The sequence below is a fragment of the Crocodylus porosus genome, unplaced genomic scaffold (genome assembly GCF_001723895.1).
Source record: "Crocodylus porosus isolate Cpor-Errol unplaced genomic scaffold, CroPor_comp1, whole genome shotgun sequence".
Lineage (NCBI taxonomy): Eukaryota > Metazoa > Chordata > Crocodylia > Crocodylidae > Crocodylus > Crocodylus porosus.
In genome coordinates, this window is record NW_017728921.1 from 25062201 (window position 1) to 25074659 (window position 12459).

Consider the following 12459-nt stretch of genomic DNA (forward strand, 5'->3'; position numbering starts at 1 on the left):
TCGACACCACAGTCCCCCAGTTTCTTAGTGAGAACGGGGTGAGAGACAGTGTCAAAAGCCTTCCGGAAGTCCAGCAAGACTATGTCCACTGCTACCCCTGTGTCTAATGACCTGGTAATCTGATCGTAGAAGGCCACCATTCGCCTGACTGTTTTTAAAAACACTGAGAACAGCCTTTTCATACAAAGGGCAGACACAATGCCAAAACACCAAGAACACCTTAACTACACACAGGTAAAGCAAAAGGATGAGGGCAACCTCACTATGGTATCTGTGAACATTGTTACTCTACTTATACAATCTTCTTACGCTCTTGCCTTCAATGATATCCCACGGCAACAAGGTTAAGTGTCATGCAAGAAGCCCTCCCTCATCCATGGCTGCAGCGCATTGCCTCCCTGTATCACTACAAGTGCTCAAGCCCTGACAGTGAGGGCTCCTAGATATTCTAGCCCCCACTCTCAGGAGGAGCTCCTTGCTTTTCCTGGTCCATACCTCTTTTGTGAATTTCATGGTCTGTAAGGCAAGCTCGCGAGTTGGTGAAAGGATGAGGGCACGTGCTCCTGTCTGCGCGCTATGTGCCTTCAGCTTCTCAAACATCGGGATAAGGAAACAAGCCGTCTTCCCGCTGCCCGTCCGGGCCATTGCCACCACGTCTTTCCCATCCAATATCACTGGGATGCTCTGAAGAATAAAACCAAGAAATACCGTTCTGACTCACCCTATGGAATGACTATTCCAGATGTGCTGGGGAACCTGCTCCACCTGCGACGTTGGACCGATCTGTGGAGGAAACCTAAGGAAGCCAGTGAACATACAGTACATCTGAGAACCTGTCACTCACCTTTCTCTGGATGGGTGTTGGCACATTGTATCCCTTTTTCATGATACCTTTGAATACAGGATAACTTAAGCCTAGAAGACAAATGTGATCACGTAAGTGCCCACTGCAGACCAAAAGCACTGTACAGACAGCTCTTGTGACTTCAGCACCCAGCCCAGTAATACTTGGGCTTCTCTCTTCAAGCCCCAGTGCCTGGAGTCCTGTGATTAGATGGTGACCCTGGCTCCTGCTGACAAGAGGCATCTAGGCCTGATAATTGTACATAAAAGCTCATGAACATGGTTTGGACTCAGGTGAACGCAGGAACTACGCAGGTTTCTCTGAACCAAACCTCATGGGTCTGTGGAGCCGGGCAATGCTGGAGGCTCGAACTGCGCCCTGCTACAGGCCTGCCCACTCTGTTAACAAAAAATGCCAAAATGCAGCCCTATAAGAAACAACAGCCCAGAGGCCAACAACAAGGCACAGGCCTTGAATCAGGCTGGTACCACCAGCTCCTTCGCCTGGCGCACCACAGGGCAACTGCTGCCTGCCCGACTAGGGGCCACTCACCCATGGACTGGAAGCCCCCCGACTTCTTCTTCTTCCTGTTCTGGGCTCGCACCATCTCCCTTGTGTCCGGCTCCACGTCCGAGGCACAGTCGGCGGTGGGGAAGGCCGGGAGCATCTTGGCGGGCGCCTGCTCGGGAGGAGACAAAACGGCTGTGCCCGGGCCGCGGCAGACGGGCGGGGGGCGAGGTGTCTCAGCCCCCCTGCTCCACTACCCGGGGCAGCCCCCGACCCCCCGCGCGCACCGGCCGCCCCGCGCTCGCCTCGTCCTCGGGCTCCACGTGGAACTCGCCCCCCTCCTCCTCCTCGCTGCCGCTGCCCGGGGCGGCCCGAACGGACGGACGCCGGGGCCGGCGGCGCGGCCGGGCCATAGCTACGGCTGGCTGAAACGGAAACGGAAGCGGAAGCGGCCGGCACCACGTGCGCGTCCCGTGTGGTCCCGCCCCCGGGCGCAACCAGCGCCGCTGCGTGGGAATAGGCCGCGCCCACCGCGGCGGAGATGGTGGCGCCCGCGGGCTCTGAGCTGGCGGTGAGCGGCGCCCGCGCGGCCCGCGGCGGCGGTAGGACCAGGGCCAGGACCTGGGCCAGGGTCAGGGCCAGGGCGTCCTACGTGGACGAGACGTTGTTCGGCCGCCCCGCGGGGGCTCGCCCGGCCCCCCCCGCCTTCGAGCCGCCCTGGGCGGCTCCCCCGCGAGCGCTGCCCCGTGCGGGCCGGTGAGTTGGTGCCGGGCCCCGCCGTGGCCGGGCCATGACTTGCGTGACAGCTGCTTTGCACGTGCGTCCAGTCCATGTTTGTTGCGCGATAGCTACTTTGCCGCCTGCCCTTGTTGCGCGGGTGGCCGGTGGGTGATCCAGGGCAGCGGGGCCTGGCACTCTGCCTCGCTGGGCCTGGGGCATGTTGAGCATGACCCGTGTTTGCAGTCTGGATGAGCCCCGAGAGGGGCGAGACGGAGAGGACGGGATGTGGCAGAGGTGGGTGGGCGCTGGGGTGGAATCTGGGACCCTGGCCCGTAAGGCCTAGCGTGGAAATGGTGGGGTATTCGGAGAAATGCGGGGAGCAGGAATGGGATTGGGAAGGACGGTGTGGGTTTGGAGAGCCAGGTTTTCATAGATTTCTAGGGCTGGAAGGGACCTATTAGATGATCGAGTCTCACCCCCTGCTCTGGGCAGGAAAGTGCTGGGGTTAGGTAACCCCAGCCGGGTGCTTGTCTTAACCTCCTCTTGAACATCTCCAAGGAAAGGGAAAGCACCATCTCCCTTGGAAGCCCATTCCAGATTTTGGCAGCCCTCACCGTAAAGAATTTCTTCCTGATGTCCAATCTGAATCTACTCCCCTTCAGTTGTGGCTGTTGTTTCTAGTAACCCCAAAGGGCACCCTGGTATCCCCTATTCCCCACTGACCCCCCCAGTGAGTTTGTAGTCAGCCACAAGATCGCCTCTCAGCCTTCTCTTGCAGAAGTTGAAGAGATTCAGATCTCTCAGTTTGTCTTCATAGGGTCTTACCTGCAGGCCCTCAACCATACAAGTAGCCCTCCTCTGAACCCTTTCCAGGTTATCTACATCCACATTTTGAATGAAGAGGATGCCAGTGAGGATAGCTGGGGGGCAAGGGAGCTCATCCTGGTTCCTGGTTCTGGCTGTCTAATCTGACTTACTGCACAGCCATGTGTGAGGACAGGAGATCTGAATACATTCCCGTCTCTGCCCCTGACTTGCCATTTTTGCTTGGCAAGTTGCTTGATCTGGATAGGCTTCTGTTTTCCCATCTGTAAAATGGGAACGACTCCTCTCTCTTTGTGAAGCTTTTAGGTGTAGGGATGAGAAATATACTACAAAGGGGTTTTTTGCCTAATATTTCTTTCCTTAAAAAGAAGGTTTTTGGTGGAATTTTCAAAAGTATCTAACTAGTTTAGGAATCCCATGGAAAATAAGTAGGACAAGTGTGCCTCACTTGCTAATTGCACCTTCTGAGTGATCGTTAGGTCTCCGCATGCAATGGCCACTACTCTATATTCTCTTTGTAGTAATTGCATTCTTCCCCCTATCCCACCCCTTTCTTTCTCAATGAAGGTTGAAAAGTCGCTCTCCATCCTACTGTGATGAATCTTTGTTTGGCTCAAGGGCTGATGAGCAAGGCTGGGCAGCACCGCGGATGAAGAAGGAAGATATAGCTAAACTCCATTCCCTCCTGTGGACCCCTTCGTCTGTTCCCAGGACCCAGTCAAGCCTTTCCTCAAGCCTTACCTCTTGTTCCAAGGAGACCCCTCTGCGAGCTGTTCACCCAAAGACCGCAAAATCTCAGAGACTAGGCCATTGTGAGATAGAAGGGAAAAGCTCCTTCTGGAAATGGCCTGAGAGTGGTCTGGACTCTGTCAGTCAAGGCACCCTCAACCGGGGCCATTCTCAGTCTCTTACCCAAGTATACAGGCCTTCTGATCAGCTCTGGCTACCTGCAGACAGTCCGAATACAGGCAAGCATCAAAACCAGCGCTCCCTGACAGCCTCTGTAGCCTCCCAGGGTTCTCTGCCAAGGGCTCGGTCTAAGAGTGTGTTAGGAACTTCCTCTGCCAGGGTACCCAGGACAACAGCCTTATGCCAGTCCAAACCACCCTGGAAATGAATTTACTGCTTTAAAATATGTATATATGGAAATGCACTTATCAACCAACAGTGCATGTAACAACATGAGCAATGTGTCTCCGTGGACCTGTGAACCTGGTGTTGTGGCTGCAGGTTGGAGAACCTCCTTTTTTTACCTGATTTGGAGCAGCAGGATATCATGCCTCATCTTTCCTGTTAGGTTCCAGTGAGGGGTTGTCTTGGCTCAAGCAGGATAAGGAAAGAGGGCCAATATGCAAGTGGACAAGGAATAGGGTTTCTGGGTGTCCTGAAATCAATGGCGCAGCCCTACTTTTTAAGGCATCAGCTTGCAAATGGAAGGCCTGATGGCCTCAGTGGGGTTTAGATCCAGCCCTGGCTCTAAGCAGACAGCTGAAGGTTGAAAGAGCTAATTTATATTGAGCATTGTGGCATGCTGTTGTATCAGCTTTGTGCTAAATGCTTGTAAATAAATGACGGAGTAGAAAAAAATGTGCCATGTTTCTTGCAGTTTTTAGGGTGAGGGTGGACATTGCTACACCCCATTTCTCTGGCTCAGTTTCAACCTTGATTACAATGCCAGGTACATTAGAGATCTTTGGGCTGGTTCTTGGAATCTGGAAGCAATACACTCTAATCTTTGACTCACAGGTAAAGAACAGTATCTCCTTTTTTGTGGGTTCCAAGGAAACCGAAGACAGCATTTGATGGATATGAATCCCGTGGGAGCAGCTCTCCTGAACAGGAGGCCTGCAACTTTAGGGGCTCCAAAACCAGGGTTGGAACAAAAGGCTAGAAAGTGAGCAGGGAAATCATCTACAATCTGGTCCTCAGAAGGGATCAGTGCTGCCTTCCCTAGTCTTGCCCAAAGAGTGAAACACCAGGATGCATTTGTCTCTAGCCTGCACATCACAGTTGGTGGAAGAGTGTGAGAAGGGTTCTGCCACTTCCCGTTTGTACATTTGACCCTTGTCTAAAACTGGGATTTGTTGGGGCCCTCAGGCCTAACACGGACATGACCCAAACAGGGTTTGGTTTGGCCTGTGCATATGAGACAAAGCCAAGGGCTTTTCAGAGTTGCAGCATAATTGGTTGCTTTAATCATCAAAAATATGCCCAATCATTGCAATACCATGGCTAAGCGTGTGAGGACAAAATGGATAATACCACATTCTTTTGAATATACAGTGTCTCTGAGTTTAAGATGTACACACATTCTGACTTTCAGTTTAAGAAAAAATGAACACAGCAAATATAGACACATTTACAAGGATACAACTTCAGTGCATATAAAAGCCTTTTACTATTTTTTTAACTTGAATTTAAGACAGGCTATTAGAGAGAACTAATTAATTTAAAAAGGGTGTCTTATTCAAAGGAAAACGTTTTGCCCATCTTCCATCCAAAGATCTGAAATGACTGTTATTGAACTGTCTCAATCCCCACCTTGTGTGGATGAGAATTATCCCTAACTGATAGAGAAACTGAGTGACATTAAGGACCTATGCACAAACTCAATGCCCACTGAGAATTTTTCCATTAACTGACAGAATCCAGTCAGAATCACAAGTTTTCACTTTAAATTCAGACCAGTGATGCTTCTAGCCAGAAATGAAGTCTAAAATTTTGGTTGAAACTTATTTATGATAGAATTGCCTCTAGTCTCAAATTTGTGTACAAAAACTCTGTTGTACTCGACAGGTTGTCCATCAAATAGATACTATACCGTAAATGATAACACTGGGGGGGTGGGTAGTTGAAATCTATGGGGAAGTGTCTGGGATGCTGAGAAGGGAAGAGAAAAAGGTGGAGTTGTAGTTTACTTTTTGACCTTTGCCTTCTTGCCTTTTCCTTTCTTTTTCTTCTTTGACTTTAACAGTGATCTGACCAAGTAGCCTTTCCAGAAGGCCTGGATGCGAGTGGCTGCACGGATCATGATAGCCAGCTCCCTCTCTGCTCTTTCCTTCTTCTCCTGGGCTATCCTCCTTTCCTCCTTGATCTGGGAATACTCTTGTTCAAGTACAGCATATATCTCCTTCAGCTGAGCCAGCTGGGCCTTCTCCTCGGTATAGATAGCATCAACTTCCTCATACTCCATCTAAGGGAATGGCAAGTATTAGGTATAGCTTTCTCAATGGCAGGTACCATGTCACCCTATTTTACTTGAAAGTTGCACCTTTTATCCAGAAAGATCCCAGGCAGTGTATGCAGTGATGGTTTTATCCATCACAAATGTGTGAAGGGCTAGCTGGTGCCCTCAGTGAACTGCAGTTTTCAAGGGAACCTAAGGAGAGTCAGGCACCCAACATCCAGTGAATTTCACTGGGCTCTGGAAAGCCTAACTCCTTTAGCTGCTTTTAAAATGTCAGCATAATTCTTATTATGATGCCTTCTGCTGCCTTGTTTAGAGATAACATAGTCAAAGATTAGGATGAGGAGAACCAGCAGCACTTGTGCCAGCTGCATTCATGCCAAATTATCCAGTTTTCCCTTTCTGCATGAGGATGGCGTCAAGGGCAGCTGGAAACATGCAGAGCTTGGTATCTAATTTGTTTGGCTTCCTAATACATTGTTGCACTGCTGACAAGGACTTACTGTTATGACAGTGGCACTCTTCCTGGTCTGTCTCCAGAAGCGTGCACTTTGCTTTTAATTAAGCTACCTGTATTGATCAGGGTAAAATATCAGAAACAGCAGAGGAATTAGCAGATTCTGGAAGTGTGGTCATGCTTCATGCCTGAAAACCTGAGCAATGATACATTTGCTTTCAGTCTCCAGGTTCTGAATTATTTATCTAACAAACTGGCAAGAGAGGTAGAAACAGCTGATTAATCCAAGAGTGGAAGTGTGATGCTGTAGCTGCGATGGTCCAGAAACTATGTGAAAGGCAAGGATTTCTTAGGGCGATATCTTTTACAAAACCAACCATATAGTTGGGTAAAGTTAGATAAGCTTTTGAATGCAAGACCTGCTGAAGAATGCCTTGCATTCAAAAGCTTGTCTAACTTTATCCCAAGTACATAGTTGGTCTAATAACAAATATCCCTCTGAGGACCCTGCTACATGTACACTTACGGCGTGATTAACCAAGTAACTGTGCCTTAAGTTGTGACCCAGCTATACGTTCAACCAACTAGTGGTGTGATATAAAACAAGCAATTAGCTACAAAGTTATTCCACAAAAAATATGTAATACTTTGTAGTTTATTTTAATCATACCATTAATTGAACATGAGGCCAGGTGCTCCCCTGTGGCTGGGAACTCTGTCAACTGAGGGGCTCGCAGCTAGAGTCGTACACCACCTGCTGCCAGCCCCGTAGCTGACCAGGCTTGTAGTGGTGGCAGTGTTGTCAGCTCTAGGGCTTGCAGCAGGCAGAATGCTGGCTGTCTGCAAGCCTCCCTGGCTGTGGAGCCTGCCACCACTGGGAGCCTTTTTGGGGTATGAGGCTTTTAGTGTGGGCAGCACAGGGGACTGCTGCCACTACTGCAACCTCTGAGCCCTGTCTGGTGATAAGGTTCAATGGGATCTAATGCATGATCCCACAATTGTGCCTCAATTGTGTGGATTGCATGTTAGATCCCATAACACCTTTTATCTATATGTGTAGAGGGGCCCTAAGAAATCCTTGTTTCTTGCATAACTTGATCCATACACAAGATGGAACCAGCAGAGCTGAAGAGTGAAGGAAACCTGAACACCCTATTCAGTGGCAGCAGAGGGACTCATCTGACAGACTGGCAGAACAGTTATCAAGTGTAAAGCGTGCTTGTAGGATTTTTCAAGCTGGCACAACCCTTCTTAAAGTCAGCAATAGGCAGCTGCTGAATACAAAGGTAGGACAGTGAACAACTATTTGCCTTACTGTTGTCATGAACGATGTACCACCACGCTCAGGGAGTGTGCATACACACGCGCACACCCTGTATGTGACGCACCTGATGGTGGTTCCTCTTTTAGATAGCTTGTTCATATGAACCTCATTCAAGGTGCATGCACACCTTTTGTTGGCATTCTTGAGTGAGGCTTATGCACAGGTTGAGATGGATCCACCTGGACCAGACATCTCAAAGACAACACAAATGTCTGGGTCTAACCTACTACACAAGCATGCCACCATTTAGCCCCATACCTTCCCCAAATGCCACTGATCTCCTTCCCCTGCCTGATCTACTGCTCTGATTTCTGATTTCCTTGTGCTCCCTGCCCGGTTTGCTCCTTTGCTTTCTGTTCTGTCTGCTGCTGTGCTGCCTGGCCCCTCCTGATCTGCCACATGCCACACACACAGGCTGCCCATGCTATATATTGGCCACCCCATCTTAACTAGTGAGGATACCTGTTTTTCTCCCATGTCAGCATCATATTTTTGGATCCAGTTTTCAATTTCCATCTCCACTTTGTACTTCTTCTGAAATAACAAGAAAAGTATTTGTAGGCAACTGAATATAGAGTTGTAACATGCTATAACATTCCAGGACCAAAGGGGCTTTAGGTTTGAATCCTGGGAGCTAATATGCTTGAAGAGAATGCCTGTTCTTTTTGGAAAGATTCCTCAGTATGGGGTGCTTTTTCCTTTAACTCCAGCACTTAAGCAAACAGACATCATTTCCCTGGGCAGAAATGAGTAGGCTCAGTCTATAGCAGGGAGCCAGGATTTCATTATAGCATCTACATGCTCTAATGATAGGTGCTGTCAAAGCACACCACTGGAAAACAGACCAAAAATGACTCGCTGCAAGCATATGACTAAATCCAAGTTAGCTGTAAAGAGATCTATCAAAGCTTTGTTTTTCTCACACTTGTTATTTATACTCCATGGAACTACTCATAGATTTTAAAGCTAGACAGGAACTTTCAGTCATGTAATCTGACCTTCTTTACAACACAGGTCATAGAACTGTATCAAGTTAATTCATCCACTCACTGAACTTATTCCTTACTACCAGAACCCTTCTTCTCTGACCATACTTCAGAATGAATGGTGTACCCTGTCAAGCATCACAAAGAGTCAGTCATATGGCTTGCAGATGATGATGGTTGCCTCCTGCCCGTTGTTCAGGTGGCCTGGATTCTAACAATTCCTAGCTGTTTACACTTGGGTTCCTAAGAACTGTGAAAATCTTGGCTCTTGGGGGATAGTGTACATTCTTTCAGGAAGGGAGAGGAGACTGCAGTGGTGAGTAGATCCACTCTTTCTTCTTCCCTCTGCTCTCTCAGTATATATAATATATTGAGTTGAGCAGTTTATAATAGAAAACAGAAGTGATGTTCAGCTTGAATAGAAGCTGGATAATAAAGCAATTCTAATGGAAGCTGTTGTAGGCTGGATTCATAGATTGGTTGGATTCCAAACTGCTTTGGTAATTTTCACTTGAGTGTGACCCTATACTATGAAGCCTTTTTTTACCTTGTACTTCACAGTGTTTTGAAAGAGCAAGAGAGGATATATAAAGTAGACATCTCTTAAACAGATCTTTGTTCTGCTTGCAAGTTGGTCACTGTCCATTTAGAGACAGCACTGGCTAAAAAAAAATAGAGGGGTCATTCATTTTAAATCTATAGATGTTTCTTGCACAATGTTGCTACTTTCCATTAGGAACAATGCCACTAAGGTCACAAAGTCAGAAGATCAGAAGGGACCTCAAGAGTCATCTAGTCCAACCCTATGTTTGGAAGCATCATGTTTCAAGGTTTTGGGATGCTTGTGACTGGGGAAAAAAAAGTCTGAAGTGTGTGTACAGGGTCTTCCTCCATAACTGGAACCCCCAGATATTACTGCACAACCAATAAGAGAAACAAGGAGACTGTCTACTATCTAACCAATACTCTGTTTGCTCTGAAGATCCCCTGTTACTTCCCCAGCTTCTCAAAATATGCTTTGCCAGCCTTGCAGTTTGCAGTACCCATTCTTTTATGAATGCCAGCTGGTTCATTGACTTTTTGCAGCAGTGTCACAAGAATGTCTCTTCAGTGATGGGGGGGACAGCCAGTGTATTATGACCTCCAGAGAGCTGAGGGTGCTACTGTGGAGAGGCTTCATTGATGGCTGCCACTGTACAGCTGTGGGGGTGCTCTCCAGGGAAATCAGTGGACTGTTAGGTCAGAGATGGGATGTTCAGAAGAATGGCAGGTGCATCCTGCCAGGAATGGCTGGTAGCTGGCATGTGGTTACACTTGCAGACAAGATTAAGAACTCCCAGTGGTTTAATAGCTTTTCTTGTTATCCAACTACTCCCCCCTTGGTACCTTTCTGAGAGCCAGTTCTGACTCGCGGTTCTCGGTGACAAGTGCATTGAGCTGCGCTCGCAGCTGCTGTATATCCTGCTGGAGCCTGGCACGCTTTGCCTGTGAGGTACGCAGTTCCCCTTTCTGCTGCTTCTCTGCTTCCTGCCTGCTGCGCAGGATGTGATTTTCAGAGAACTTTGCCAAATGGTGCAAGTGGGTCTTGAGATCCCGGATCACTGCATTCTTCTTGTAAATCTAAACCAGGGGAAGGGCACCATCAGGACTAGGGAAGTGACTGGGTTCTCAACAAATCAAATCTGCTGAAGAATGAAGCGTTACTTACACAGATGGCAGTACTGTAGAGAAGGAACCACATTCCTGCCTTGAGCAGGGCATTGAACCAGATAACCTAGTGAGGTCCCTTTTCTTTTTCCATCACCCCAATAGCAGTGGGTACTTACAGTGTATTCAAACAGAACTCTGAACATCCCATTTCTTAATTATGATGGAAATCCTATCAACTTCAAAGAGAGTAGTGCTAGACTAAAACTGAATGTTTTCAAAAATCCCACCCTCACTGGCTCCTTTGTTGAATGGGCAGCATCAAAGTACCCTGGAAGCGCAGTGCAGGAAAGCACACACAGTTGCAGCCCATACACGCTGAAGCCTGGTGAAGTTACTGAGGGTGCAAGTTGCATAATGTGCGTGTGAGAGAAGGAAATGTTCCGGCCTTTAGCCTGTCCTCCGGGCTCTCATGAATCTTACACCAGCTCTAGTATGAGAGGTACCATCCTTAATCTAGCTGCACCTCTCTTTCTACAGTTGTAAAATAAAGAAATTATATAACTTAAGGAAGGGTGTGGGACTTAATTCAGTAGTGCTCATGAGAGAGACAAAACCGTAGAAAGGTAAGGGTGGAAGACAATCTAGTCCAGCCCTGTTCTATCACCATATACAAATGTTTATCTAACTCAGTAGTTTTCAATCTGTGGATCCACAGACTACATCTAAGGGATCCAAAAAAGATTACTATGATCAAAAGTATGTGAATACCAACACTTAGGATTCAAAGGGGTCCACACCTTCATTTGAAATTTCCAAAGTGGTCTATACCTCTATTCAAAGTTTTTTAGGGTTCCACAAATGAAAAAGGGTTGAAAACCACTGGTCTAACTCAGTGGTTCCCAATCTTTTTTAGACTCCAAGCACTCCTCAGCTGGATTCCAGCATGATTTAACTGGCCAAAGAAGAGATGATCAAAACCAACCAGAACCACATCTGAAAGCCACACATTAAATACCTAACAAGTCTTTGTGGTTATGTTTAAAATCTCCTGGCTATTTCTAAGGGCCCTCCCTACTACATGTTCAAATTAAAGCTGGATATAAACCAGCTATAGAGTTGTTACACATTTTCAAGCACAACCTTTATAGCTGGTTGGCTCTCTTTACAGCTGGATAGCCATTTTTATCATGTTGTAATTACTTTGTGTGGGTGGTTAGTCTAAATGTATTGGGCAATTAACAAGTTAACTGTGTGATAATTACTTTGCACTTGTGGCTGGCCTAACTTTGTATGTACCTAAGAACATAAGAATTACCATTTACTGGATCAGACCATATGTCCATCTTGTGCAGTCTCCTATGTCACACAGGGACAGACAGTGGATATTGAAAGGATGAGTGAATTGGGTATGAACAGGGGTGCTTTTACAGCTGTGTTGGTCTAAGGACATTGGCAGACAGGGTTCTTTGGGTAAATGTGATATCTTTTATTAGACCAAGTAAATAGTTGTGAAATTGTTCTTTACAAGCTTTTGGGCACAAACACCCTTCTTCAGGCACAGGGAGAGTCTGCTGGTGTTTGTGTACTCTCCTGGGTAGAATAGAAGCTTAAGCCAATATGCAAAATGCAGGTCTGTGAAAATGCAAATATGTGGCTGGAAAGATTAGAGGGCTAGGCGTTAAGAGGTGTAAGACAGGTATGGGGTGGGGGGAAAGTTGTCCTGGTGACAGACTATAGCTGGTAAAATGTAGAGGTTATCAGATGTCATGCAGGTTATAATGTGCCATAAATCCAATGTCTATATTTAGCCTGCCATCTGATAATCCCAGGTAACTCTCTACATTTTACCAGATTTATTCTATCACCAGGTCAACATTCCCCTCCTCCCTGCCCCCTCCCCCTCCATACCTGTCGAGCACCTCTTAATTCCCATCCCTGATCTTCCCTACCACACATTTG

At 47.4% G+C, this 12459-nt stretch overlaps 3 protein-coding genes across 4 annotated transcripts in view; 1 reads left to right on the top strand and 2 right to left on the bottom strand.

Moving 5' to 3' along the window:
- Positions 1–1787, bottom strand: part of DDX54 (DEAD-box helicase 54) — a 15258-nt gene extending 13471 nt beyond the window's left edge. Inside the window, exons 1-4 of one of the 2 annotated variants that reach the window (XM_019539333.1) lie at positions 1657–1787; positions 1397–1523; positions 845–915; positions 496–684 (exon numbers count right to left, since the gene is read on the bottom strand). In XM_019539333.1, coding sequence (XP_019394878.1) covers positions 496–684; positions 845–915; positions 1397–1523; positions 1657–1764 — 495 coding nt within the window. In that variant the 5' untranslated portion in view covers positions 1765–1787. Of the gene's footprint in view, positions 1–495; positions 685–844; positions 916–1396; positions 1524–1638 lie in introns of both variants that reach the window. The other variant, XM_019539332.1, reaches the window with a different exon arrangement.
- A 90-nt stretch (positions 1788–1877) lies between these two features.
- On the top strand, positions 1878–4311 carry RITA1 (RBPJ interacting and tubulin associated 1). The gene is made up of 2 exons (XM_019539336.1): positions 1878–2107; positions 3464–4311. Exons 1-2 carry the CDS (start codon positions 1893–1895, stop codon positions 4011–4013), a joined length of 765 nt encoding a protein of 254 aa, XP_019394881.1. The 5' UTR covers positions 1878–1892; the 3' UTR covers positions 4014–4311.
- A 1048-nt stretch (positions 4312–5359) lies between these two features.
- The window catches only part of IQCD (IQ motif containing D), a 9740-nt gene continuing 2640 nt past the window's right edge, over positions 5360–12459 (bottom strand). Inside the window, exons 2-4 of the mRNA XM_019539337.1 lie at positions 10237–10470; positions 8327–8398; positions 5360–6089 (exon numbers count right to left, since the gene is read on the bottom strand). Coding sequence (XP_019394882.1) covers positions 5811–6089; positions 8327–8398; positions 10237–10470 — 585 coding nt within the window. The 3' untranslated portion in view covers positions 5360–5810. The remainder of the gene's footprint in view (positions 6090–8326; positions 8399–10236; positions 10471–12459) is intronic.